The sequence below is a fragment of the Suncus etruscus genome, chromosome 5 (genome assembly GCF_024139225.1).
Source record: "Suncus etruscus isolate mSunEtr1 chromosome 5, mSunEtr1.pri.cur, whole genome shotgun sequence".
Taxonomy (NCBI): Eukaryota; Metazoa; Chordata; class Mammalia; order Eulipotyphla; family Soricidae; genus Suncus; species Suncus etruscus.
Window position 1 is genome coordinate 155,193,009 of NC_064852.1, and position 27,505 is coordinate 155,220,513.

The 27,505-nt window shown below is 51.0% G+C and overlaps 1 protein-coding gene, 1 non-coding gene and 1 pseudogene across 2 annotated transcripts; 2 read left to right on the top strand and 1 right to left on the bottom strand.

Moving 5' to 3' along the window:
• Positions 1–978: 978 nt before the first annotated feature.
• On the bottom strand, positions 979–26,930 carry DPY19L4 (dpy-19 like 4). The gene is made up of 19 exons (XM_049772963.1): positions 26,843–26,930; positions 24,992–25,108; positions 24,081–24,205; positions 18,149–18,239; positions 17,849–17,970; positions 17,547–17,692; positions 16,108–16,231; positions 15,604–15,738; positions 15,202–15,333; positions 13,745–13,843; positions 11,693–11,766; positions 10,582–10,740; positions 9,336–9,455; positions 7,919–8,039; positions 6,568–6,624; positions 4,839–4,921; positions 3,779–3,911; positions 2,805–2,963; positions 979–1,420 (listed from the first exon to the last, which is right to left on the bottom strand). Exons 1-19 carry the CDS (start codon positions 26,928–26,930, stop codon positions 1,256–1,258), a joined length of 2,250 nt encoding a protein of 749 aa, XP_049628920.1. The 3' UTR covers positions 979–1,255.
• Positions 14,276–14,382, top strand: LOC126010546 (U6 spliceosomal RNA). Its single transcript, XR_007496570.1, has one exon. It is a non-coding gene; the product is annotated as a U6 spliceosomal RNA (small nuclear RNA).
• LOC126010259 (uncharacterized) lies at positions 21,179–21,323 on the top strand (annotated as a pseudogene).
• Positions 26,931–27,505: the final 575 nt, after the last annotated feature.

Here is a 27,505-nt window from a genome sequence, read left to right on the forward strand (position 1 = left end):
TCTATTGAGAGTATTGAATAAAAATAAAGTTTTCATCAGAAAACAAAAACAAAAAACAAAAATCACTCCTGATGTCGGAATGATAGCATAGTGGTAAGTGCAGGGGTCCTCAAACTTGAGGCCCTGCGGGGCCCTTTGCGGCCCCTCTTTACAACATTTTGTGGCCCTGCCCTAAAGGAATCTTTTTTTTGTTTTGTTTTGTTTTAGGTTGTTTGGGTCACACCCCCCAATGTTCAAGGCTTACATGCTGACTTTGCACTCAAGGATCAGCCCTGACTTTGCCTCCTGAGGCCCCAGGTAAATTGAGTTTGAGACCCGCTACTAAGGGGGTTTTTCTTGCATGCAGACTAGCATGGGATGGACCCCTATGCTCCCCTGATCCTGGCCAGGAGCAATTTCTAGGCGCAGTGACCAGAGTAACTCCTGAGTGCCACCAGGTGTGGGGGATAGAACCTTCATCAGGCACGTGCAAGGCCCCGCTCTGCTATCACTTGGACCCTTTTCTTTTTAATTTAAATGCCACACATTTTCAGCAAACACTTAGGTTTTTTTTGTTGTTTGTTGTTGTTTGGGTCACACATGGTGATGCTCAGGGGTTACTCCTGGGCTCTGCGCTCAGAAAATCCCTCTTGGCAGGGCTTTGGGGGACCATATGGGATGCCTGGATTTGAAGCACCGTCTGTCCTAGATCGACTGCATGCAAGGCAAATGCCCTAATGCTATCTCTCTTGGCCCAACATTTAATTTTTATTTGAACTATTTCAGCTCTATTATAACCTGTGAAATCCTTTCAGAAATTGCCTTGAGGTGAAAAGTTCACATGAATCCCTGACTAAGTTATCTGGGGCCCAGAATCATCTTTGTTTGTTTTGGGGCCACACCAGGTGATGCTCAGGGGTTACTCCTGGTTTTTGTGCTCAGAAATTGGCCCTGCCTTGGAGGACCATATAGGACGCTGGGGGATCGAGCCACGGTCAGTCCTAGATCAGCCGCATGCAAGGCAAGTGCCCTACTGCTGCGCCACAGATCCGGCCCCATAATCTGATGGCCAGGAAAATATCCCAGCTCATGGCCGACATTCTGTTTGGGTGCAGGTTTGTGCGGGCACTGTCACCGTCGATCACATGAGCAGCTGGGCAGAAGCAGCCAGGCCCGCTCACCCAGTCTGCGTCTCCCTCCCTGCATCGGCCCTTGGTCAGGAGGAGGCAGGGACAGATGTCAGAGAAGGGAACCAGCAAAGCCAGGCTCAGCCCAGTCAGGACTGGAAGGATATCACAGTGTTGATCCTGTACACAAAATACGAGCGGTTCCAGTACACTCGGGTGAAGTAGTTCACGTAGGGCGAGTAGCTGATCTTGACCTCGTGGCAAAACCGGCCGTACTTGGAGTCGGTTAACTTGTCACCCTCCTCGCAGATGACCTGGCAGGAGCCGGAGACAGGACTGAGGGGCTGGGCCACGGCACAGCAGGGAGCTCGTTTGCCTGGCACACGGCCCACCCAGGTTTGATACCATAGGCTCCCCCAAGCCTGCCAGAAGTGATTTCTGAGCACAGAGCCAGAGTAACCCCTGAGCGCTTCCAGGTGTTAACCCCAAACCAAACCAAACCACAAATCTATAAACACCTTCGACTGAGGAGTTTGTCAGATCAGGAGAGCAAGGCTGACATTGTCCCAGGGACCTTTTCTGTCCTGTCATGGTCTTGCTGGCGGCTGCACGTGTAGGTGACCCCTGAGTGACGGCACAACAGGGGGCACAGGCCCTGCCTCTGGGGTCTCCGGGCCAAACCCGACCCAACCCCACGAGCACACAAGCAGTCACTCAGGGAGGCCCTAACTGGTCTGCACTGCAGGAAGCGCTGCAATTTGCTGTTGTGAAACTGGAAGTGAAATAAGTTTTCTTTGGAAGTTTTGAGGAGGGAGAAGACAGGGAGAAAGGGAAAGGTAAAGAGAAAGAGTGAAAGAATGAGAGGGATGTCGAGAAGGAGGGAGGGGAGAAGGAAACAGAGAGTGAGGGAGGATGAGAGGCGGGGAGAAGGGAGCGAGAAAGAGAGAAAGGGGGGGGGGGCCGGAGAGATAGCACAGCGGCGTTTGCCTCGCAAGCAGCCGATCCAGGACCTAAGGTGGTTGGTTCGAATCCCGGTGTCCCATATGGTCCCCCGTGCCTGCCAGAAGCTATTTCTGAGCAGACAGCCAGGAGTAACCCCTGAGCATCGCCGGGTGTGGCCCAAAAACCAAAAAAAAAAAAAAAAGAGAGAGAGAGAGAGAGAAACAAGGGCTTCTCAAGCAGGAAGCGGGGGCCCCATTTCAAGAGGGCCGACATGAGTAGCAGGGGCCTGGCAGTGACACACGGGCACAGTCCACATGTGCCTCCTCTGACATTCCCTTGACACCGGACAGCTATGCTGCTGTCCCCATTATCATTCCCCAAGGGGAACAGCAGTGCTTGGGGGAGCTCCTGGCTCTGTGCTCAGCAATCACTCCTCAGTACTCGGTGCTAGGGGATAGAACCAGGGTTGGCCACGTGCCAGGCAAATACCCTGCACACTGTGCTCTCCAGCTCCCGTCGTCTGGGGGCTACTGCAGAGGAGCTTGGGGCTTATTCCTGGCTCTGTAGTCATTGAGTAGTTCTGGCAGTGCTCAGGGGACTATCTGGGATGCCAGAGAGAGAACCTGGGTCAACTGTGAGGAAAGCAAGTACCGTCCTTGCTATATGGCTGCTCTGGTCCCCCAAAACTAAAGTCTGAAGACTGCCAATCTAAGTAGCTCTTGCCAAAAGCACAGAACTGACTGGGTGGTGACTTACGTGGCCATTTGCAATGTCTAAAAGATCCTTGACCCGACAGCCTCGCGCGGGTCCCACCTCATTGCAGATTGCATCCTCCACAATGAGGTAATTCGCTTTGTACGAGGTCAGTATTTTATAAATGTCCTCAGCCGACCGTTTGGAGTAGATCTGATAGATCTGGGAGAAGAAAATCAATGAAACAGGCATGGAAAAAGATCCTCAAACTCCAGGTTCCAGGTGATCTCTGATCTATGCACTGAGCATCTACTATGTTCAGGACATTCACTCCTTTTTTGTGTGTTTTTTTTTGGGGGTCACACCCGGCAATACTCAGGGGAAACTCCTGGCTCCATGCTCAGAAATTGCTCCTGGCAGGCACGGGGGACCTGGATTCAAACCGATGACCTTCTGCATGAAAGGCAAACGTCTTACCTCCATGCTATCTCTCCGGCCCCAGGACATTTCATCCTAATGCTGCAAAAGAACCCTCTTCTTCACTAGGACGAATTCCTGCCCCAGGAAGCTTATACTCACATACTACCAGACAATTGTATTATCTTCTCTGAGGAGTGGCCACTCAAGTCTTGCCTCCATTTCCCTAGCCTTGGTAACTGTTCAAACTATGGAACTTGGGGAGCAGAGAGACAGTCCTTCCAATAGGAAGGGAACTTGCACCCATTGGATCTAGGTTTAATTCCCAGCACTAACAATAGTCCTCCAAGCCCCGCCTGGAGTGACCCCTGAGGGAGGAGAGAGCCAGGAGTCAGCCCTGAGCACAGCAGGGTATGGCCCCCACACAGAAACCAAAGCGTACCTGTGGGTGGGAGGTTGGTGAGGGGATTTGGGCCATCCTAGGAACCTGGGAACCCCAGTAGGGGGAAGACGACCCAAATGGTGGGCTCAGTGCTGGAACCTCATCTGCCTAAAACCCGGAGAATAAGTATGCCGCAGGTGGTGCTTTCATCGAGCCCTCAGAAATAGTGGCCCCTTACATTCTCGTTCCTCTTGAGCAAGTCCTCATCACTGTAGAGTGGGAGGCTGGTGACCATCCAGCCGGTACACAGTCTGATCACGCCCATCAGCTGCGGGCTCCCCGCAAACACGGCCGCCACCGGAGCCTGCCTCCTGCAAAGCAAAGACCCTCACTGGGTGCCCACAGGCGGGCCCTCCTGCAAGGCCCAAACCTTGGCCTGGCTCCCATAGGTGGGGGACTGCTCGGCACCACACACACTAAGGACCCAGAGATGATGTGTCCACTTTGGGATTCTTTTCTTCCTTCTCTTTTCCTGTCTTTCTTTCCTTTCTTCTTTTTCTTTCCTTCTTTGCTTCCTTCTTCCTTTCTTCCTTCCTTCCTTTTCTTTTCTTTCTTCTTTCTTTCCCTTCCCTTTTCTTCCTTCGTTTTCTCTCTATCTCTTTCTCTCTCTCTTTCTTTCGTTTTTGGACCACACCCAGCTGAGCTCATAAGTTACTCCTGGCTCTGAAACTGTTTCTGGCTCAGAAACTGTTCCTGGTTCAGTGTGTGCCCAACACCCCATTAAAAAAAACAAAAACAAAAACGACCAGTAACACATCTCTGGGAAATCTAGGAAAAGAACCAAGGAATCCCGAAAAAGTGGGAGAGAAGGATTCAAGCCTGAAAGGGGGGAGGCCAGAGCTGGTGTGACACCCCCACAAAGTTTTGGTTTATTGAACCACACTTAGCTTGTCAGCGATTCTTCCTGGTTCTACACTCAGGGGTTATCCCTCTAGGGCTGGGGGCACCCTATGGGATGTTCAGAGATTGAACCCGAGTTGGCCACATGCAAGGCAAATGTCCTCCCCACTGTGCTATCACTTTGGCTCCAACATTTGTCCTTTTTTGGAGGGTTGGAGGGTGTTTCTGGGCCACTCTTGGCGGTGTTTTCAATACTGAGAATTACAAGCCCAGTTAGATGTACATGACCCCCTCACACATGGGACCCTGACTGCTGGGCCATTCCTGTGGTCTCTGATTCCCAGACCCCCCCAAGGATTTTGAGCACCTCCCCAGAGCTATGCCAACTGGGCACTTACTTGATCCAGGTCATGAGCTCCACCGTGTCTGGGTCATAGAATTCCTGCAGCTCCATTAATTCTGTCATTAACCTCGGAAAAAACTGAAAGGCAAAAGAATCACCCCAAAGCCTAGGTAAGTATCAGAATATTTACAGTCAACAACTGTTATTTCCAAAGAAGAAAAGGCCAATTTAAGACAAAGGCAGGTACAGTTGTTCTCAAGAAACAAAGAGCATGTGTCATACAATTGGACTTTTTCTCATCTCATCTGAGTCCAGTCCATGATTGAGCTCCACTACAAATCTGTCTGTTACAGAGCAGTTTCTTATATTAAAGAGATCAATTAGGGGCCGGTGAGGTGGCGCTAGAGGTAAGGTGTCTGCCTTGCAAGCGCTAGCCAAGGAAGAACTGCGGTTCTATTCCCCGGTGTCCCATATGGTCCCCCCAAGCCAGGGGTAATTTCTGAGTGCTTGGCCAGGAGTAACCCCTGAGCATCAAACGGGTGTGGCCGAAAAAATAAATAAATAAAGAGATCAATTAAAAATATACTAAAGGACGGGCCAGAGAGATAGCATGGAGGGAGGGCAAAAAACAAAACAAAAACAAAACAAAAAAAACACATGATAAAAACAATCCTAAGGGCCCGGAGAGATAGCACAGCAGCATTTGTCTTGCAAGCAGCCAATTCAGGACCAAAGGTGGTTGGTTCGAATCCCGAATCCCGGTGTTCCATAAGGTCCCCCGTGCCTGCCAGGAGCTATTTCTGAGCAGACAGCCAGGAGTAACCCCTGAGCAACGCTGGGTGTGGCCCAAAAAACAAAAAAAAGAAGTAAACTTCAGACCAAATTACTCAGAGGCTTACTGGCAATCAGCATACATTGGGGTAACCCAAAGATCTTTTATTTCATAGATATTTAAGATTCCAAGCAGCCCAAATACCTTTCTCTATTAAAGGACATTTACTTGAACCATCTTTCCCCAACTATACATGGAATCAAAAACAGCATCATACTGGGAGACAGAGTGATAGTCCAACAGGTAATGTGCTTGCCTTAGAAGTGGCTCACCCAGGGCCAGAGTGATAACATTGAGGGGAAGGCATTGGCCTTGCACTCCGTGGACCTGGGTTTGGTCGCTGCCATCCCATTTGGTCACCTGGACACTGTCCAGTGTAATCCTGACTGCAGAGCCAGGATTTAGCCCTGAGCATCACTGGAAATGGCCCCCAAAATAAACAAAAACAATATCATGTTAAGAGTACCAAAAATAGGGCCCGGAGAGATAGCACAGCGGTGTTTGCCTTGCAAGCAGCTGATCCAGGACCAAAGGTGGTTGGTTCGAATCCCGGTGTCCCATATGGTCCCCCCGTGCCTGCCAGGAGCTATTTCTGAGCAGACTGCCAGGAGTAACCCCTGAGCAATGCCGGGTGTGGCCCAAAAACCAAAAACCAAAAAAAAAAAAAGAGTACCAAAAATAATAGAGCTTGGTTAAGGCATTGCCTTGCACCCCACCAACTCTGGCTCAATCCCTGGTACCACATATTCCCCCAAGGACCATCAGGGGTAACTCCCGGGCAGAGGAGGAATAGGCTCTGGGCACCACTGTGGATCCTTTCATACCTCCCCCAAAAAGAACATCACCCTTTATTTTCTTAGATGAGTGACTCCATGTAAGCACCCTACATGCATGTTCAGATAGTCTTATCAATCATGAACATTTCTAGAACATGAAAACATGCTTTTCTTACCTCTTTCCATAAGCTGACACCTATAATTGTGGGCACAGCCATACTCAAAATAAGAGCCTGGAATAGTGAAACAAAAAGGGATTCTGGAGAACGGCATTTCTGAAGGAAGTTCTGACCATCAGAGACAGATGCCCGGCCGACCTACCGCCTGTCCTTCCTTTTCCTTTCATCATCTTTCTTTGCCTTCCTGCTTGCTTCTCAGCTCCACCTAGCTGACTCCTAGCTCTGTCCCAGGATCCCTCCTGGAAGGGTTGAGACATTCTATGGGGTTCTAGGGATCAATCCGAGGTCTAGCTGCATGTGAGGCCAAGTGTCCCAACCAGTTCTTGGGCCTCCCCTGCCCTCTCTCAGCTCCCACTCAGGGGAGCAAGGTGTTCCTGGCTCAGGAGCACCCCGGGCTCCAACAGAATCCCTGCGCCCTTCTGGCCCGTCTCTCGGGACAGGAGACCAGATGGCACCTACTCAGGCGCCAACATTTCTCTCTTCACGGGACATGCAAACAGGAGCCTCACATTGCCAAGCTACACCAGCAAGGTCCCCCACCCGAACCGTGTGGATCCTATCCCCCAAGTTCCTGTTTATCCCACCTGGAGGGTCAGACTCACCCACACTTGGGAGGGGGCTAAGGTTTGGAATCAAAGTATTGCCTGGGGGGAAGGGGAGGCCGACCAAGGAGCAAGGGATCAGGGAGGGCAGCTGAAAGAGGCTGCAGGAAAACCTTAGCTTGGAAGCCCTGTGGAGAAATGCGCAGGCCTTCAGGACCGTGGAAGGAAACTGGCTGTCTCCTGAACCTTCATCTGACTGCTTGTGAATCTCTCCGCCGTTATCCTGCAACCTTCAGACCCACCGGCCAAGGGGCTAAAGGCAACGTGCCGAGAAAGGCCTCACCCCAACACTAGGACTCTCTGTTTTATATTTATACAACACTGACAGCCCCCCACCCTTAGCCCCAATTTCTTACGCTGTCTTGTGCTGAAGTGGCTTTCCTGAGCATAGTCTAGAAGCGTTTTTTGGACCACCACTAAATATCTCGACTCGCCTGCTCCTGTGTCTAAAGGTGCTGAGCTGGAGCAATAGCACAATGGGGAGGGGCACTCGGTTTGCATGAAGCTGATCCGGGTTTGATCCCCAGCATCCTGTATGGTCCCGAGCCTGCCAGGAGTAATTCCTGAGCGCAGAGCCAGGAGTGAGCCCTGAGAGCTGCCAGATGTCACCCCCAAACAAACAACAAAAGATGATTTGCTCTTATGATCAAGACAAGCCCCATTTGATGGCCCTCGGTTCTGGGTGCCTGGGTGCCCGGCGCCTCTTTTCCTGGGCCTGATTCTGACGTCATGGGACCTAGACTCACCAGGAGCATGGGGTGCACGGTCCGTAGGCGCAGCCACTGGAACAGTGTGGTCCAGAGGTGTGGGGAGCATACCCCAGCTGCCGCCATCATGCACATGTGTGGGGTCCAGAGGAACTTCAGTCTGTAGGAGGAGATGGGTCAGGGAACCAATGGGACGACCCCTTTCCAGGCCCTTCCTCTCCACTACACACCCACGGACATCGCAGGGAGCCCACGAAGAACAAGAAAGTTCTGTGTCCCATCCCCACAGCAGTGATCCTCATGCCTCAAGGATGGCCCTGGGGCTGGGGATTGGGGGGGGCACCTCAGTGATGACCGGGTGCGAGAGTAAGTTCAGGCAGTGGCTAGTAGACCTGCATGACAGACTCTAAAGCCATGCGGTGCAGAAATGGGGAGATGCCTTGTTTTGTTTTGTTTTTGAACCAAACCCAGCAATGGTCAGGGGTTATTCCATTCTAGGTGCTCAGGAAACATTCCTGGCAGGTGTGAGGGGACCACCTGGGAAACCGGGGATTGAGCGAAGATAGATAGGCTGTGTACAAGGCAAATGTGCTATCACTCTGTCTACTGGGGAGCATTTTCAAGGGAGCACCAACCCCTCTGGTCTCCTGCCTCCTGCACTGAGCAGAAGCTGAGTCCAGGCTCTGGAAGTGCCACTCACCACCCCAGGGGCTCCGAGTCCATGATTCAGGGCACGGAACTCTGGGGCTGAATCCACGGAAACTCAGTAGCCCTGGCCCCAACACACTGGCAGGGTAGGACCAGCGCCAACACGGAGCCTTGCAGCTTTGATTAGGGGGTCCTTTGTGTATCTGGCCACCTTGGCCTGTGTATCGCATTCCCAGGGATCTCCCAAGAGCTGCTGAGAGTGACCCTAGCACCAAGTGGCCCCTGAGCATCGCCCGAAGGGCCTAAAAATGAACAAATCAAAAGAACAAGGAAAACACTCTCTTTTCCCCCTTTTTGGTTTTTGGACCACACTAACGGTGCTCAGGGGTTACCACTGGCTCTGAGCTTGGGAATCACTCCTGGCAGGCTCAGGGGACCAGATATGATGTCGGGAACCCCGGTTGGCCGCACGCAAGGCAAACGCTCTATCCTCTGTGCTATCTACCGCTCTACCCCCTCTTTTACTGGACTCAATTCGATTCAGTAATTTTCTGGGAGAAGCAGGGAACCCAAAGGCAATGCTCAGGGTCTCCAGCAGCACAGCTGGCACATCGAGAGGGGTCCACAAGGGGTCATGTAGTAAACCTGCCAGGGGAACACACAAGGCCTATCCCTTGCCTCCCCATCCCTAGGGCAGCTCTCCAGAGGAAGAATCGGGTGGGCTATGTGGTCGGTCCCTTATTTTGCAAGGCAGGTGAGAGATACAGTGCCCTTCCCTGCCAGGGAGGGTAGAGACAGGGCCCCTTACCCTTCCAGCGCCATGGCCAGGGCGCCCAGGAGCAGCGTGTGGAGCACGTGGTAAACCACTTCTGGCCTGGCTCCAATTCGCTCGTCTTCAACAGCCATGGAATCCTTCAGGGCTGGGCCTCTGCAGAGGGGAAAAGACCTGCTCCTGAGCACTTTCAAACACACTTGGAAGCCAAGGACAGTGGGAATGGCAAAAGAAACAGGGGAGCTCTTAACATGTGAACATATATTCCGCAGGTCAAACACCAAACTCTTTTTTCATTTGTTTGTTTTTGGACTATACCAAGCGATGCGCTGAGCTTCCTCCTGGATCTGTGCTCAGGAACCACTCCTGGAGGTGCTCAAGGTGCCATCAGGAATGTCGTGGATTGAACCCGGGTTGGTCATGTGCAGGGCAAGTAATTTGCCCACTGTCCTATCACTCTGATCCCAAACACCAAACTCTTAGGTTTCAGATTAAATATTGCTCTAGATTAAATATGATATATTAAACTGCACAACATGGGGTCAGAGCGGTGGCACAGTGGTAGGGCGTTTGCCTTTCCTGCGGCTAACCAAGGATGAACTGTGGTTCGATCCCAGGCATCCCCTATGGTCTCCCAAGCCAGGAGCAATTTCTGAGTGCATAACCAGTAGTAACCCCTAAACATCACAGGGTGTGCCCCCCCCCAAATGCACACAATTGGATTTTATATGATTAACTTTCATTGTTTGGGGCCACACCCAACAGCAATGCTTAGCCACTAATGCTAACTCAGGCTTTGAAATACTGTTGGTGGGGCCGGTGAGGTGGCGCTAGAGGTAAAGTGTCTGCCTTGCAAGCGCTAGCCAAGGAAGGACCGCGGTTTGATCCCAGGCATCCCATATGGTCCCCCCAAGCCAGGGGCAATTTCTGAGCGCTTAGCCAGGAGTAACCCCTGAGCATCAAACGGGTGTGCCCCCCCCCAAAAAAAAAGAAAAAAGAAATACTGTTGGGAGGGGGAATAAGGAGTGTATCTGGCATTAAAACAGACCCTTCCCATATGCAAAGTGGAACACCTCTGGGTGTGCCCCAAACCAAACCCAAACGAAGGTCAGTAGCACTTTATATATTTGTTCTGTTTGGGGCCGTAGCTGGTGGGTGCTCAAGGCTGATCACTCCTGGCGGACTCAGGGGCCAACACTGTGCTATGGCTCCAGCCCTGTGTACTTTATATACTCCTATTATATGTAAGTAACTAAAGTAATGAGTGTGTAAAGATACTTACTTAAGTCTCCTAAAAATAACTTGTACCATAGAAAAAAGGCAAATAATCAACACTAAAATATAGAAGGGCAATAGAGAAGATTGGGTTAGTCGCAAAAAAAAATCCTGAGATGGCGTCTGCAGGGACTCATGACACAGGAGCCAATTCATGGTGAAGTTCCTGCAGGGGACACAAAGCAGGACATTAAAACCCTCGTGCTTGCAACTGCTCATTGGCGGCAATCAGGGGACCCTCTGGGATGTCGAGGATCAAACCTGATTGGCAAGCAACCTCCTCACTGTACTATCGCTCTAGTCCCCCGGTTGCCTTTTAAAACCAAGCAATGTGAGCATGTCTAAAGCCCAACCTGCTTCGGGGGTGGAGCGATGGCGCAGGGCATAAGGCAGCTGGCTGCCTCGCATGCACTAGCCTAGGACGGACCGGGTTCGATTCCCCCGGGGTGTGGTCCCCCAATCCAGGAGCAATTTCTGAGCACATAGCCAGGAGTAACCCCTGAGTGTCACCGGGTGTGGCCGGAAGGAAAAAAGAAAGTAAAACCCAACTTGCTTTTTTTTTTTTTTTTTGGTTTTTGGGCCACACCCGGTAACGCTCAGGGGTTACTCCTGGCTATGCGCTCAGAAGTTGCTCCTGGCTTGGGGGACCATATGGGACACCGGGGGATCGAACCGCGGTCCGTCCAAGGCTAGCGCTGGCAAGGCAGGCACCTTACCTTTAGCGCCACCGCCCGGCCCCAAACCCAACTTGCTTTAAGGGAGAGTTTCACTTTTTTATTTTCCACTTTTTTGTTTTTTTTGTTTGTTTGTTTTTTGGGCCACACCCGGCGGTGCTCAGGGATTACTCCTGGCTGTCTGCTCAGAAATAGCTCCTGGCAGGCACGGGGGACCATATGGGACACCGGGATTCGAACCAACCACCTTTGGTCCTGGATCGGCTGCTTGCAAGGCAAACGCCGCTGTGCTATCTCTCCAGGCCCATTTTCCACTTTTTTTAAACGAGTTTTGGAGTCACATCTGGCCGTGCTCAGGGTCTCCTCCTGGCTTTCTATTCTGGAATAGCTCCCAGTAAGAGCTGGGGACCACATGGGGTGTTGGAGATCTAAACAACGACTTACCTGGTCATATTTAGGCCAAACTTGACTTCCAGAAACCTCAGCATGTGCCCATTTTCTCTGTGCGGAACAAGCATCTGGAAGGGAAACAGCATCTCAGAGAGAAAAGGTGGCTTGGACTGTTGGCTCAGGCCACGAAATCACAAGCAAACAGAAGCCGCCAGCAATGCCAGGCTGACTGTGGGCACAGGCAACTGCCACCTCTCTTAGACCAATGGCTGTCACGGGGTAGAAGACACAAAGCTACTTTCACTCTTCCCAAAGTCGTCTTTTTCTTTTGGCTTTTGGGCCACCAGCAGTGTTCAGGGCTGACGACTTCCTGGCTGGTGGTCAGGGATCATCCCTGGTGGGCTCAAGGGAGCCTGTGTTATTGGGGACCAATCCTGGGTGAGCCATGTGCAAGGTCAGGGCCCTCCACCTGTTCTCTGCCTCTGGCCCAAGTTTCTTTTCTTTTTGTAATGGACATGAAAGAGATCATCAGAATCCTATTCACTGACAACGTACAATCACTGTTCAACTGAAAATATTTACTGTACAGGAAAGGAGGCCACACAGAGCCTAGCAGGGTCCAGTCTCTGGGTCCAGATCACGGCTACGATCTCAGGATGGGACCGGCCCAGTTCCTGCCCTATTGGGACGCCTGGCACTCTACCACCCACATCTGCTTCCACAAGCTCAATGGCTGTGGCCCTACAACTGCCTTCAGAGAGAAGCTGCCACTGCATCAAACCTTGTAGGCCAAGACGCGGTGGTGCTGAGGCATCCTAAGGATGCAGCTGTGGGGACAGGCAGCTACATATGCAGTCACAGAGAGCTCCCAAGTTCATAACACCCACAGCCTAGCAGGAACCCAGACAATTAGACAGAAAGGTTCTGTAGAAGCGCACCAGGGCAAGGAGAGAAAACAGTAACACAGAAGACTCGACTAGCACCTAACAGCTCAGCAAATCCTTGGAAAATCACTTCAGTGATACCATAAGAGATACATTAAGGGCCGGAGCAGTGGCATGGAACAGTAAGGCATCTGCCTCGCTTGAACTAGCATACGACAGATCGCGGTTGGATCCCCCAGTGTCCCATATGGTCCTCCAAGCCAGGAGTGATTTCTGAGCGCATAGCCAGGAGTAACCCCTGAGCGTCAGCAGGTGTGGCCCAAAATACCAAAAGCAAAAAAAAAGAGAGAATCAAGTTGTAACAAGCAATATAAAGTTAATTATTTGTGCCTGCAAAGGGGGGTAGGGTGGAGCAGGGGAATCTATGGGAAACTGGGGACACTGATGGTGGGGTTGGTCTTTGAATGTTGAATACCTGAAATGAACAACTGGGTAAACTATGGTTTTAAATAAGTTTCAGGGGCTGGAGTTTCAGGCTGCCTTGCAAGCAGCAGACCGGGGAGGGACCTGGGTTTGATTCCCCGTATCCCATATGGTCACCTGAGCCTGCCAGGAACGATTTTTGAGCACAGAGCCAAGAGTGATACCTGAGCGCCACTGGCCCCCAAACCAAAAATAAATGAGTAAATAAAGTTTCAAACAGGGGGAAAAAAATCTTACTATATAAACTTTTATTAGGGCCAGAGCACTTAGTGCAGCATTTAGGGCATCTGTCTTGCATGCGGTGGACCTAAGTTCAATCCCTGGCATTCCATAGGGTCCCCCGAGCAATGTAAGGAGGGAAATGTGAGCACAGAGGAAGGAGTAACCCCTGAGCACTGTCAGGTGTAGTCCAAACACAAAGAAAGTATGTGTGTGTGTGTGTGTGGACCTCCAGCACCACAGCAAGGAGAGGGAGAGAGAGGACAGAGAGAGAGAAGAGAGAGGGAGAGAGAGAGAGGGAAGAAGAGAGAGAGATACACATACACATAAATCCAAACAAGTCTTGAGAAGCTGTAATGGGGGAGCCAGGAAAACCGGGACCAGAGCTCCTGATGGATGGGATAGCAGTGTAAACTCAAGACGCTGGCACAGCTCATACACCAACGCCACATGTAGCTGGTGGGGTGTGTACCCAGCCCTCAGCTGGCAACCCAGAGAGCTCCTACGGTGACTCCCTCACCTTCAAGATGACATTCACCATCACCGCCAGCGCACACACAAGGAAGAAGTGAATCACGGTCATTATTTTAGCTGCGAATGTTCCTTTCTTCACATTCAGCTGGAGAGTGAAAGGGAGCACATGATCCAAGGAACAAGGGGCAGGTGACGAAATGAACCACTTAAAAATGTGTCCCCCCCAATTGGGGCCAGAGAGATAGCACAGCAGTAGGGCATTTGCCTTGCATGCAGAAGGTCAGTGGTTCGGATCCTGGCATCCCATATGGTCTCCCGAGCCTGCTGGGGGCAATTTCTGAGCATAGAGCCAGGAGTAGTCCAAGCACTGCCGGGTGTGACTCCCCACAAAAAAAAATTCACCCCCCAGAGGCTACAGCAACAGCACAATGGGGAGGGCATTGGCCTTGAACATGACCACTCCAGGTTCAATCCCTGGTATCCCATTATGGTCCGCTGAGCACTGCCAGGAGTGATCCCTGAGCCAGGCATAATCCGTGAACACTGCCGCATGTGACTCAAAAAAAAACAAACTCGTGTGCTCGCTTTGGCAGCACATATACTAAAATTGGAACGATACAGAGAAGAATAGCATGGCCCCTGCGCAAGGATGACATGCAAATTCATGAAGTGCTCCATATTTAAAAAAAAAAAAAAAAAAAAAACTCGTCCCAGAACTACTTTTAAAAAGCTGCATACAGGGGCTAGAGAGAATCACAGGGGACTGAAGGTGCTTGCTTTGCACACGGTTGACCCTGGTTCAAATCCCAGCCCCACAAAGGGTCCCCTGAGCCCCACCAGGAGTCCAAGAGTCTTTTTTTTTTTTTTGGTTTGGGGTCACACGTGGCACTCAGGGGTTACTCCTTGTTCTACATTCAGAAATCACTCCTGGAAGAGTCGGGGGAGGGGGATCCATATGAGATGCCAGGGATTGAAACCAAGTCCATCCGGAATTGGCCACGTGCAAGGCAAGTGCCCTACTGCTGCGCTATCACTCCGGTCCTAGGAATGACTCCTGAGTGCAAATCCAGGGGTCACTCCTGAGCACCGCTGGGCCTGGTCCAACCATCCCTTCCCCAAATTCGATAATAAATCACTGAGCTGAAAAGATAGTACAGTGGGCAGGTAGCTTGCCTTGCATACACTGATCCAAGTTTGACTTCCGTCATGCAGGGAGCCACATTGTCTCCTGTGCACTACCAAGAGTGGTCCCTGAGAGCAGTGGTGCTCAAAACAAAATAATAATTTTTCTTTTTTGATTTTCTTGGGCCGCACCCAACAGGGATTACTTCTGGCTCTGCACTCAGAAATCACTAATGGTGGACTTGGGGACCCTAAGGAATACTGGGGATCGAACCCAGATCGGCCATGTATAGGTACGGCAAACACCCTTCCCGCTATGCTATTACATCAGCCCAAAAGAATGCTTTTTAATTGGATCCCCAAAAGTGGGGCCCTCATTACCTGAAGGCACTTGGCCAGCATCAAGGCAACCACCAGGCTGAGCAGTGGAGACACCAGCAGAGCCGTGTTCTCAAACTGTAGTAAGTAGCCCAGGAAGAGGGAGAAGATATAGGTCTTATACACATCACGGACCTGGAGGAATGGAGAGGAGAGGTGCCTGAGATGAGCCCAGGGGTCAGGAGACACTGTGGGGTGCAGGTACAGAGGGAGACAGGCTACTGGGGGAGGGAAGGGGAAGAGAGTCCCAGGCTAAGAAAACCCAGCCTAGATTCTGGGCGCACCACTGAATCCCCATGAACAGGCTCCACAGAGAGAGGGGGAGGGAGGGAGGAAGAACGGTTCCCAGGGCAGAGCTGAGCCAAGGAGCTCCCAGGCCCCGTCCCCGGCGGGCCTTGCAGGTACCTTGTGGTGCTGCTGCCGAGAGACACTGTCAAGCAGGAAGAGCGAAACAGCCTGCAGGAAGAGCAAGTAGTGGCTGTACTCCCACATGGCCATGAACGTGTAGGTGGCCGCGCTCATCAGCAGGTAGCAGAGCCTCTGTGGACATGCGGGAAAACCCAGAATCGGTGGCTGTGTCACCAGCCAGAGCTGTGGCTGGGCGCACACAAAGTGGCAGCTCTAGAAACTGGGTGGAGGAGATTTCGACAGCAAGCAAGAGATCTTGTGAGAGGGGGCAGGAGGCAGGGCTGTGAGGAGGGAGGGTCCCTGTGCATGAGACTGAACCGGATGGGATCTGCAAGCCCACCAGAACTGAGCCCTGAACACAGGGTCAGGAATAACCCCTGGTTGCAGAGCCAGAGGTGAGCCCCACACATCCAGATGAGGTTCCCAAACAAACAAGAAAAAAGCGACAGCACATTCACACTGACACACAACGGTGAGGAAGGAGGCGAGTCTGGCTCTTACCTCACCATAAGTGTTCGCGCTGCTTTTTAAGTAGCCTGTTAGGGCAGCAACTTGGCAGGCGAAATATGGCAGTGCCCAGTTTTCTCTCAATGGAATGGAGTATTCGATTCTTGTTGTATCTACCCTAAAATAAACCCCAGATAAAGAACCCAAAAGCGAGGTGTTACGTCCCAACACTTGATTCTTTGCAACTCTTTCACACTCATTTCCCATTCATCCATTTCACTCCTCAGCTGGGGAAGGAGCAATGGCACCAGAGTAAGGAGCCAGGCTGGCCTGTGCCTGGTCCGGACTCGGCCCGAGAACCACCAGGGATAGCCCTAACCCAGAGCAGAACAACTCCACGAGCCACGAATGTGGTCACAACACCAGCGTCAAAATGGAGCAAGTACTGAAAATCAGAACAATGGTCCCCACAAGGCGATACCAGGGAACTTGGTAAAAGGCGGAGTGTCTGGATCTTCTTGCAGACTGTTATCACGGGAGATAGGAATTTTTTTTCTTTTTTGGTTTTTGAGCCACACACAGGGGTGCTCAGGGGTTACTCCTGGTTCTGCGCGGAGGAATCATTCCTCACAGACTCCAGGTACCCTGTGGGGTACCAGGAATCGAACCTGGGCCAGCCGTGTGCAAGGCCAATGGTCTACTTGCTGTGCTACGGCTCTGGCCCCAGTTTGAAAGATTCAAGAAACACACTAAGCCCCAGGAGGATGACAAGAAATGAGGGGAAAGTTCCATCGGAATCTCCCCAGCATCAAGCACAGCCGAGTCAATCCTCAGACACTGACTTTAGTAACACCAGGGGAAGAGAGAACAAGTATTTCATGTTAACCTGGATCTATTAGTTCATCATTCCACTTGTCTTTGTGTTGTAACAAATAATAATAATAATATTAGCAAATAACACGACAAATTTATATCGTAACGCTGAATGCCAGAACGACTGTAATTGGAAAACTTGGTATATCATGGTATTGTAATAAAACTTGGGCAAAAGGCAACAATACACTAAGTGAGGGGCAGGGAGACACTTCAAAGGGCCCAAGTGCAGGCCAGGCTTTGAGCTCCTGTACCATGGATGCACAGTCGTTTCACTGGACAGCCAGGAACAACCCCAGAGCACAAAGCTAGGAGCACCTGAGTACCACCGGCTGTAGTTGCCAAACAAGTCATGGGCTGAGGGGCCGAGTGATGACAGCACAGTGGGAAGGACAATGGCCTGGCACAGGACCGACCCGGGTTCGATCCCTGACATCCCTTATGATCCCGTGAGCCCGCCAGGAGTGATCCCTGAGCACTGCCAAAACCAAATAAACCAAACCAGATAAAAGCAACAACAAACACCTCAGGGTTTGTAAAGTGTGGGGTGGGGAGTGAGGTGCCTGACCTGCAAGCATGAGTGAGGCAGGGGGACACTCCTAGCCAAGCCCCCACCTCACCTGTTGATGATGAACCAAGCGACAGTGAGCATACCAGCCAGCCAGGTCCCACTCATGAGCCAGCTGGTGACAAAGAGAGCCGTCACGTAGATCCCCTGCAGACCAAACACGATGCCGATGTAGAAGTACACGGGCTCTACCACCTCCTGAGGGAGAGAGGAAGAAAGGGAGAGGAAGAGAGAGGGAGGGAGGAAGGGAGAGAGAGAGGGAAAGAGGGGGGGGGGAGGGAGAGAGAGATTATACTGGCTCCATGACCTCCTGATGGGGAAGAAAGAGGGAGAGGGAAGGGTGGGGAGACATACGCTGCTCCCTGTGGCCTGGTAGAGGGCGCTGGCAATGAGCTCGGGGTACAGAGACAGCTGCTGAACAGCATTGATGGTCATCAGGGACACAGTTCGGTTGTTGTGCGTCAGCTCGTACACGCCTGCAGAGGACCACAGAGAAGACCCAGCTCAGGGCTCCCCCAACAGAGAGGTGACCCCAAGGTCAGGGGCGTCCCTGGCGTAGAGTCTCCCCGCCCTAAAGGAAATCCGAGGTGGGAACCTTGTGCGATTATCTTCCTGAGGGCTCCCACCTCAGACACCGAGTGTGGGGGCGCGTACCTTTTTCGAAGGAGGGCGCCTTCAGCAAGTCCTTGTAGTAGGAGTAATAAATGGCGCTGTCGCCCTGAAAGGTGATCTCCCGCTCCAGGTCCTGTAAGGAAACGATCAGCAAGCAAGTCACCACATGCCTTGCCCCCAACTGTGGCCTCCGCCTCTAACCTCATAGAATGAATGCCCGTTCAATGGAAAAAGACTCTTTTAAAATACATTTTAAGGGGCTAGAGAGAGAGCATTGCATCGAAGTAAGGTGTTTGCCTTGCTTGTGGCCAACCTGGGACGGACTCAGGTTCAATCCCCAGCATCCCACCAGGTTCCCCGAGCCTGGCAGATCATCAGCAAAGGACACAGTGATCCAGTACCACAAGCAATTTTAAAGAAAAGAAGAACTGGCAGTGGGTGTGCTGTAGCCCAGCCCAGGACAAAGAAAGGCCATCCAACCTGATTAAAACTCAGAGATTCTGGGGCCAGAGAGATAGCATGGAGGTAAGGCATCTGCCTTTCAGGCAGAAGGTTGGTGGTTCAAATCCTGGCATTCCACATGGTCCCCTGAGCCCGCCAGGAGTGATTTCTGAGCATAGAGCCAGGAGTAACCCCTGTGCGCTGTCGGGTGTGGTCCAAAAACAAAAACAAATCAGGAAAAGTAAAAAAGAATAAAATACATTTTAAAAGAGATAGGACAGCAGGTAAAGCGCATGCCCGAACCACATTTTGTCCCCGGGATCACCAATTCTTTTTAATAAAAAAGAACAAGACATCTGTTAAGAAATATTGTTCTTTTTATTATTATGTAGCTCCTGAAGCATATTTCTCCGAGAAACAGATGTTTCACTTTTTAAAGGTCTTAGAAGAAATGTGAGTTTTTGCCTGTCCAGGAAGCATTTTCTGTTTTGAATCTTGATTATTCAGTGTCACTTGTTTTGGATTGACTTAGGTTTTTAGACATCACAACTAATTTTGCACTAGCCTTAGGCAAAGTTGTATGATTTGCTTGACAGTTTGTGTTTGTTTATCTGTAGTTCAACTGTGGTTCAATTTTGTCGAATTTTCATCACACTGCCTTGAAGAGATGGAAGATCTTACTGAACTGAATGATTTCTCTTGGGATCCCTGAGTTTGTTTTATTTATTTATTAATTTATTTATTTATTGGTTTTTGGGTCATACCCGGCAGCCCGCAGGGGTTACTCTTGGCTCTATGCTCAGAAAGCACTCCTGGCGGGCTCAGGGGACCATATAGAACGCCAGGATTTGAACCACTGACTTTCTGCATGAAAGGCAAATGCCTTACCTCCATGCTATCTCTCTGCCCCCAGGATCCCTGAGCTTTAACCAGGTTGGATGGCCATTCTTTGTCCTGGGCTAAGTTACAGCACACCCATTGCCAGTTCTTCTTTTCTTTAAAATTGCATGTGGTACTGGATCACTGTGTCCTTTGCTGATGATCTTCTTTAGCACATGATTATTTAAATTAGTTTTTATTCGTGAACGTTTCTTTTATTAAGTGTTCCACTGGCAATTTTGGGAACAGGTCGAGATTTTACTGCTATTGTGGAAGTTTTGATGCTTTCTAAATTGTTTTTCACTGTCTGTCCTGGAGGGTCACAAAAGGACTGTTTATGGTGAGATGGCTTCTCTCCTATTGATTCAGTTTCTCTTGGTTCATCCAAAATCTCCTAAAAGAGATTATATTTAAAATTGTGGAGGCTATATGTGAGGAAAGTCTAGGCTTATTTTCACATGTTTAGATGATTTCCTGTCTGTTTAATGTTTGTCTTCTTTATAATAAAAATTTAAATAGGGGCCGGAGAGATAGCATGGAGGTAAGGGGTTTGCCTTGCATGCAGAAGGACGATGGTTCGAACCCCAGCATCCCATATAGTCCCCAGAGCCTGCCAGGAGCAATTTCTGAGTGTAGAGCCAGGAGTAATTCCTGAGCACTGCCAGGTGTGACCCAAAAAAACAAAAAAAAAAAAAGAAAAAGAAGGGCCCGGAGGGAGAGATAGCACAGCGGCGTTTGCCTTGCAAGCAGCCGATCCAGGACCAAAGGTGGTTGGTTCGAATCCCGGTGTCCCATAGGGTCCCCCATGCCTGCCAGAAGCTATTTCTGAGCAGACAGCCAGGAGTAACCCCTGAGCACTGCCGGGTGTGGCCCAAAAAACAAAGAAAAAAAAAAAGGGCCCCGGCATTTGCCTTGCAAGCAGCCGATCCAGGACCAAAGGTGGTTGGTTCGAATCCCGGTGTCCCATATGGTCCCCCGTGCCTGCCAGGAGCTATTTCTGAGCAGACAGCCAGGAGTAACCCCTGAGCACCGCTGGGTGTGGCCCAAAAACCAAAACCAAAAAAACAAAAAACAAAAAAAAAAAAAAGAAAAGAAAAAGAAACTTAAACTACTGTATTTTCCGGCATATAAGACGACCCCCTAATTTTGCAGTTAAAACATAGGTTTAGGCCTCTAGTCGCTGTTATCAGACAGAACATTCCTGTGCTGCAACTATATGTACCACAGTGAGCCAATCACAACAAGCAAAGGTTCAAAGGTTCTACTGTCATAGACTTCCTCTCTGACTCTGGCCAATCTGAGCAGGCTTTTGACAGTGTAGATTCGGGGTCCAGAACACTGTCTAATTTGCATGCATAAAAGCCTGCTTGGATTGGCTGAGTCAGAGAGGCGGTCCGAGCAGCCTTGCAGTGATTGGTGCAGAACATTTGTCTCATTTGCATGCATCAAAAGCCTGCTTGGACTGGCTGAGTTAGAGAGGTGGTCTAAGCAGCCTGGCAGGGATTGGTGCAGGATCGAGTTGGAAAATTCGTTTTGTGGCAATATTCAGACAATTTTCGTTTAGCGGCATATTGAAACATTTTTCGAGATATACTTGGCGTATAAGATGACCCCTGATTTTCGGTTGAATTTTTTTTGTTTCAAAAGTCGTCTTATATGCCGGAAAATACAGTAATGGCTAACAATATACAATAGTTACTGGCTGAGCTATTGCCTATTAGAAATAAAATCCTAAAAAATACTGTCCTTGTTGTGTTGTCTGAAAGGAGAGAAGGTTAGCACTCCCCTTGACAAGGATGGAAGAGGCTTTAGCCTGCAACAAGCATATGGTGAAATAGTCCTTGTTAAACAAAACGACAAGACTAGGGAGCTCTGCAAAGTTGTATTTCTTTTTTGTTTGTTTGTCTTTGCTTGTATCCTCCTCCCGTGCACGTGCCATAAATACAAAGAATAATGCTTTATGTAGAATATATTTATTCCCCTTGGCACTGACTTACTTACATAAAATCACTATCAAAGAACCTTTTTTTCCTCTAAGTTTCTATTATACTGAATTAGGTAGAGTGCACATTCATGTTGAGCGCTCATGCTCATGTTTCAATTATATTTTTTCTGTATCATAAGTTTTCAAATTAAAGTATGTGGAATTGTTAGGAAAAAATAAAAGGTAAGACATGCCAATCATCGAAACAGAAAACCTCAAGTTTAAAATGGCTCACAGTGTTGGAGAGATAATAGAGCAAAGGGCATGGGCACTGTACAAGGCAGTCCGGTTCACTCCCCAGCATTCATTCCTTTGGTCCCCTGGTCCCCACCAGCAGTGATCCCTGAGCACAGAGCCAGGGATGTGCCTAGAGCACTGCCGAAGACAGTCCACAAACAAATATGGTCATGGATACACAAGCTCCTGAGTTAGATCTGCACTACAAGATACCAAGATTTTTTTTTTCACTGTTTAAGGAATTTTTATTAAAGCAAGAATTTTATAATCCAAGATACCAAGATTTTAATTTACGAAGTATTTTACATGCCATATTTAAGGACACCCAAAGGAAATGCCATAATGACAGGAGGAAGAACAGCAAAGTGAGCATATTACAGGGCATGATGATATATTATGGGACTGTATTACACGACTTATGTGTATAACATAACACATTATAGTACTGTAACGTATGCTATATGTGTTATGTTGTGGTCTTTTTAATTTTGAGCCACACCCGGTGGTGCTCAGGGCTCTCTCCTAGTTCTGTGCTCAGGAATCACTCCTGGGGAGCTCAGGGGACGATAAGGGATGCTGGGGATCAAACCCAGGTTCTCTGCATGCATAGCAAACAACCTCCCCGCTGTGTTATCGCTCCAGACCTCTTAGAATCTTAAGCCTGTACTGTCTCTCTGACCTCTTCACTTCCGTTTAGGACAGCAAATCCTTACACTTTGATCTTTCCCAAACAAGCCTATAGTTAAAGTACCTCCTTTCAAATCAACTTACAAGTATAAAACTGAGGGGCCAGAGCATTGCCTTAGTTAAGAGCTCAGAGTTAAGAGTAGTAACTTTGAGTGGTACCAGCGGTGGCCCAAAAACCCAAAAACAAATAATCCAACCAAAAAAAAGTACCAAAATGAGGGCCAGAGAGATAGCACAGCTGTAGGGCATTTGCCCCAGCATCCCATATGATCCCCTAAGCCTGTCAGGAACGATTTCTGAGCGCAGAGCCAGGAGTAACCCCTGAACGCCACTGGGTGTGGTCCAAAAACAAACTAAGAAAATGACCAAAACGAGGGCGACAATATATCAGGCAAGTGGCCTTGCCTTGCATGATACAATTCTCTTATACTCCCCATAGTCCTCCAAACATGACCTCCGAAGGGCCCGAGGGATAGTACAGTGGGCAGGGCAGTCTACCTTGCGTGCAGCTGATCTACCTTTGATCCCTGCTATCCCATATGGTTCCCCAAGTATGCTAGGAGTGATTTCTGAGCACAGAAGCAGGAGCACTCCCTGAGCACCACCAGGTATGACCCAAAAAATAACAAAAAAGAAGTGGCCCCTAAGCACAGAGACATGAGTAACTCTTGACCAAGCACCACTAGGTATGGCTCCAAAATCAAAAAACAAAAACAAACACACACAAAAAGGGCTGGAGAGATAGCACAGTGGCAGGGCGTTTTCCTTGCGTGCAGCCTATCCAGAACAGATGGTGGTTCAAATCCCAGCATCCCAGATGGTCCATTTAGCTGGCCAGGAGCAATTTCTGAGTGCAGAGCCAGGTGTGAGCCAAAAACAAAAACAAAAAAACTGGGGGAAAAGGGGCCGGAGAGATAGCATGCAGGTAAGGCGTTTGCCTTGCATGCAGAAGGTCGGTGGTTTGAATCCCGGCATCCCATATGGTTCCCCGTGCCTGCCAGGGGCGGTTTCTGAACGTAGAGCCAGGAGTAGCCCGAGTGCTGCCGGGCATGACCCAAAAACAAAACAAACAAACAAGCTGCGGGGGGGGGGGGGGGGGGGGGGGGATTAGATTCTACAGGACACGAGGGATATTTCCTTGCCCTCGTCTGACTCAGGTTCCATCGGCTGGGTCCTCTATGGTCCCTGAATGTAGAGACAGGTATAAGTTTGGAGTATGCTGAGTATGTATGGCGTCCCCTCCCCCACCAAAATCTGTAAACTCCTGAGGAAAAAAGAAAAATAACTAATGGAATTCAACAGCATTTCAGGCATGAAAGACACATGTGTCTAAAGGTTCCCAATGTGCTCCTCCCCCATCATTTTCTTCTTACTGGTTGCAAAAGAAAGCACATCATATATATAGCACACTCATACACACACACATTTTGGAACACATGCACTTAGTGTATTCTGTTTTGTTTTGTTTTGTGTTTTAGGGTCACACCCGTTGGATGCTCAGGGGTTACTCCTGGCTATGCGCTCAGAAATTGCCCCTAGCTTGGGGGACCATATGGGAAGCTGGGGGATAGAACCGAGGTCCGTCCAAGGCTAGCGCAGGCAAGTCAGGCACCTTACCTCTAGTGCCACCGCCCGGCCACCCTTAGTGTATTGTAATACAAGCACTTCGGTCAATAATACTAATATGACACAAGTCCAAAAGAGATGGATAGTCAAGAATAAGAGCTCTTTTCAAACTCTTCTTACCTGCCTGTTGGAAAACCAAAACTTGCGCTCATGGTAGGCGGACAAGTAGAGTGCGTACAACATGCCGCTGGTCACCGCAGCCAGGCAGCCGATGAGGACCTTGGTAAAGCGCTGGAACAACACATCTGCAGAGGCACAATGAAGCAGCCGTAGGGGAGTCTGGAAGCCTGAGCCACAGCACAGAAGGAGGGCGCTGGCATGCAGGTGAAAGCCCTAGCACTGTGAGGAATGGCCCAAAATCCAAAACCAACCATCAAAGGAAAAAAAAGACCAATTCTTTTTTTTTTTTTTTTTTTTTGGTCATACCCGGCAGCGCTCAGGAGCTACTCCTAGCTTTATGCTCAGAAATTCGCCCCCTGGGGGAACCATATGGGACACCGGGATTCTGCATGCAAGGCATAAGCCTTAAAGCCATGCTATCTCTTTGGCCCCCAAAAGGCTAATTCTTGAGGCTGGAGCCAAGACAACAGGGATGGCTCTAGCCTTGCCTATGGCCAACCTGGGTTCAATCCTCAGCATCCCAGAGGGTCCTCTGAGCCTGCCAGGATTGATTTCTGAGTACAGAGCCAGGAGTAACCCCTGGGCGTCGCCAGGTATGGCCTCAGAGCAAAAGTAAAAATGTCAGAATGTCAAAATGACAGAATCACATGGGCCAATCATCTCAAGGCTCCCCAAGATTTTATTTCTGTTTAGTGATTACATGGCAGTCGGTGCTCAGGGGCTACCCCCAGCAGTGCTGAAGGGGGACCAAAAAGGACTGGGGTTGGAGCCAGGATCAGTCACATGCAAGGCTCAAGCTACCTTCCACCCAGGTACCATCTCTGTGACTTGTAACCACCTCGCTGTCCAAACTACCAATGGGCCTGCTGGGCCCAGAAGCACCGCTGAGAACATTTCCAGCTCTGACTCACATCGGGGTGCTCTCTTGGGGCCCGCGGTGGTGGCAGCTTGGGCTCTCTCCCAGCAGCCATGATCTTTCTGTGCCGAAGACCTGGGCTTCTTCCTCTGGCGCACTTCTGCAGCGGGGCCTGCAAACATTCAAGAACTGAAGCCACACCTGTGCCTGACTCCTGCCTCTGGCACCCCCAGCGATATAAGTGGGTTTCTGGTGGGGAGCAGAGGTCACCCTGGCACCCATGAGTTAAGAGCACTGATCAAAGTCTGGTTTTTGGGGTGCTGAGGAAGCGACCTAAGCCCTCCCACGTGTGGTCAGGCAAGTGCTCCTAGGGACAAAGAATAACTGTGTTTCACTCATCCCCGAAATCATCCCAACATTTTTACAAGCAAAAAGAACACATATACCCCACCTTGCACCGCAGCTTCTAGGCTCCCACCGATCCATCAACCGATGAGGTTTCAAAATACCACACACACACACCATCCCCAGAAGGGCAATTCTCAGGTTACAATTCTCAGTGACAGAGAAACTCAACTAACACCGACAACGGCCCAGAAAGTCCTCAGACACTGACCATGGAACAACCATTTCAAATTGACCCTGCTGACCCAAGTTTTGATCATTCCATTTGCCTTCGTGTTGTAAGAAACAATAGGAAATCAGCCGGTTGGTGCCTGTAAGGAGGCAGGCTAGGGTGGTGAATAAGGAGACTGGGACATGATGAAGGGAAGGTCTCAGTGGTGCTGGGACTGGGGTTGGAGCATTCACTGAATGCCTGAAACGATTGTATTAAGAGCATGGAAAAAAATCAGTGTTGGAATAAAACTTAGAAAAAAAAATAAAAAGCAAAGTGATGTGAGGGCTGGAGAGTACAGCACCTAAGCCTTGCAAGTACTGACACGGATCTGGTCCCCCAAACCCCACCGGGAAAGATCCCGAAGTACAGAGCCAGGAGTAATGAGCCCTGAGCCCGGATGCAGGAAGGGCCCAGGGACTCCGAAAATCAATCCTGCAGAGAATTCTATAGACACCTGAAGACAGGCGCGCTCCTAACAGCTGCGCCTCTCAAGAACCCTTACCAGCAGCCAGCAAGGAGTGGACACGCTAGGACACGCTCATGTCCCAAGAATCTCTCCTGTTTTCCAATTCTCTAAAGCCAGACTCGGTTGTCATTTGGGGGCCATGCCCTGCGGTGCTCAGGAGTCCAGCCTGGGGGTGCCCCGGGCACTAGATGGGCCATGCCCTGCGGTGCTCAGGAGTCCAGCCTGGGGTGCCCTGGGCACTAGATGGGATGCAAGAATCTCTCCTGTTTTCCAATTCTCTAAAGCCAGACTCGGTTGTCATTTGGGGGCCATGCCCTGCGGTGCTCAGGAGTCCAGCCTGGGGGTGCCCCGGGCACTAGATGGGATGCAAGAATCTCTCCTGTTTTCCAAGTCTTTAAAGCCAGACTCGGTTGTCACTTGGGGGCCATGCCCTGCGGTGCTCAGGAGTCCAGCCTGGGGTGCCCTGGGCACTAGATGGGATGCAAGAATCTCTCCTGTTTTCCAATTCTTTAAAGCCAGGCTTGGTTGTCATTTGGGGGCCATGCCCTGCGGTGCTCAGGAGTCCAGCCTGGGGGTGTCCTGGGGACTAGATGGGATGCTGAGGGGAGAAGTGCAAGTGTCCGCGGCCTGCTGTGCTCCTGCCCCGAGCCCTGCTCTTTGGGGTCCTTGTGCATGCGGAGCCAACGCCTTCCCTCCACGCTGTCTCCGCGGCCCCACTCTGCTCCTCAGGCTCCGCAGGGACCCGGGTGCAACAGCTCAGAGCCGTCCCTCAAGGCTGGGGCGGGCAGAAAGCCTCCCGCGTTTACCTGACGGGGACCCACCTCGGGCCGCCTCGGGCCGCGCCTCCGGGGCCCGGCCTCCGCCAACGCCGACCCCGCGCCCGCCCGCGGCCCCCGGCCCCTCGGCCATGCCAGCTCCCCGGCCGCCGCGCCCACTTCCGGGCCCGGAACGTTCCCCGCGCGAGCCGGGACACCCGCGCGCGGCGGAACCTACGCGCGGAAGCACCGACGCCCGCGCCGCCCGGAAGGCCGGCTCCGGCTTGGCCACGCCCCTCCCCGCTTTCCCTTCCGGCCCCGCCCTGCAAGGCCACGCCCCAATCGGATCGCGCCCTCCTCTGCCCCCCTCGGCAAGGCCACGCCCTCTTCGTGCCCCGCCCCAATCGGATCGCGCCCTCCTCTGCCCCCCCCCCCCGGCCAGGCCCCGCCCTCTTTGTGCTCCGTCCCAATCGGATCCCGCCCTCCTCTGGCCCCGCCCGGACAGGCCACGCCCCAATCGGATCGCGCTGCGCCCTCCTCTGGCCCCCCCCCCAGGCCAGGCCCCCGCCCTCTTAGTCCTCCGTCCCAATCGGATCGCGCCCTCCTCTGGCCCCGCCCGAAACAGGCCCCGCCCTAACTGGATCGCGCCCTTCTCTGCCCCCCCCGCGGGAAGGCCACGCCCTCTTCGTGCCCCGCCCCAATCGGATCGCGCCGCGCCCTCCTCTGCCC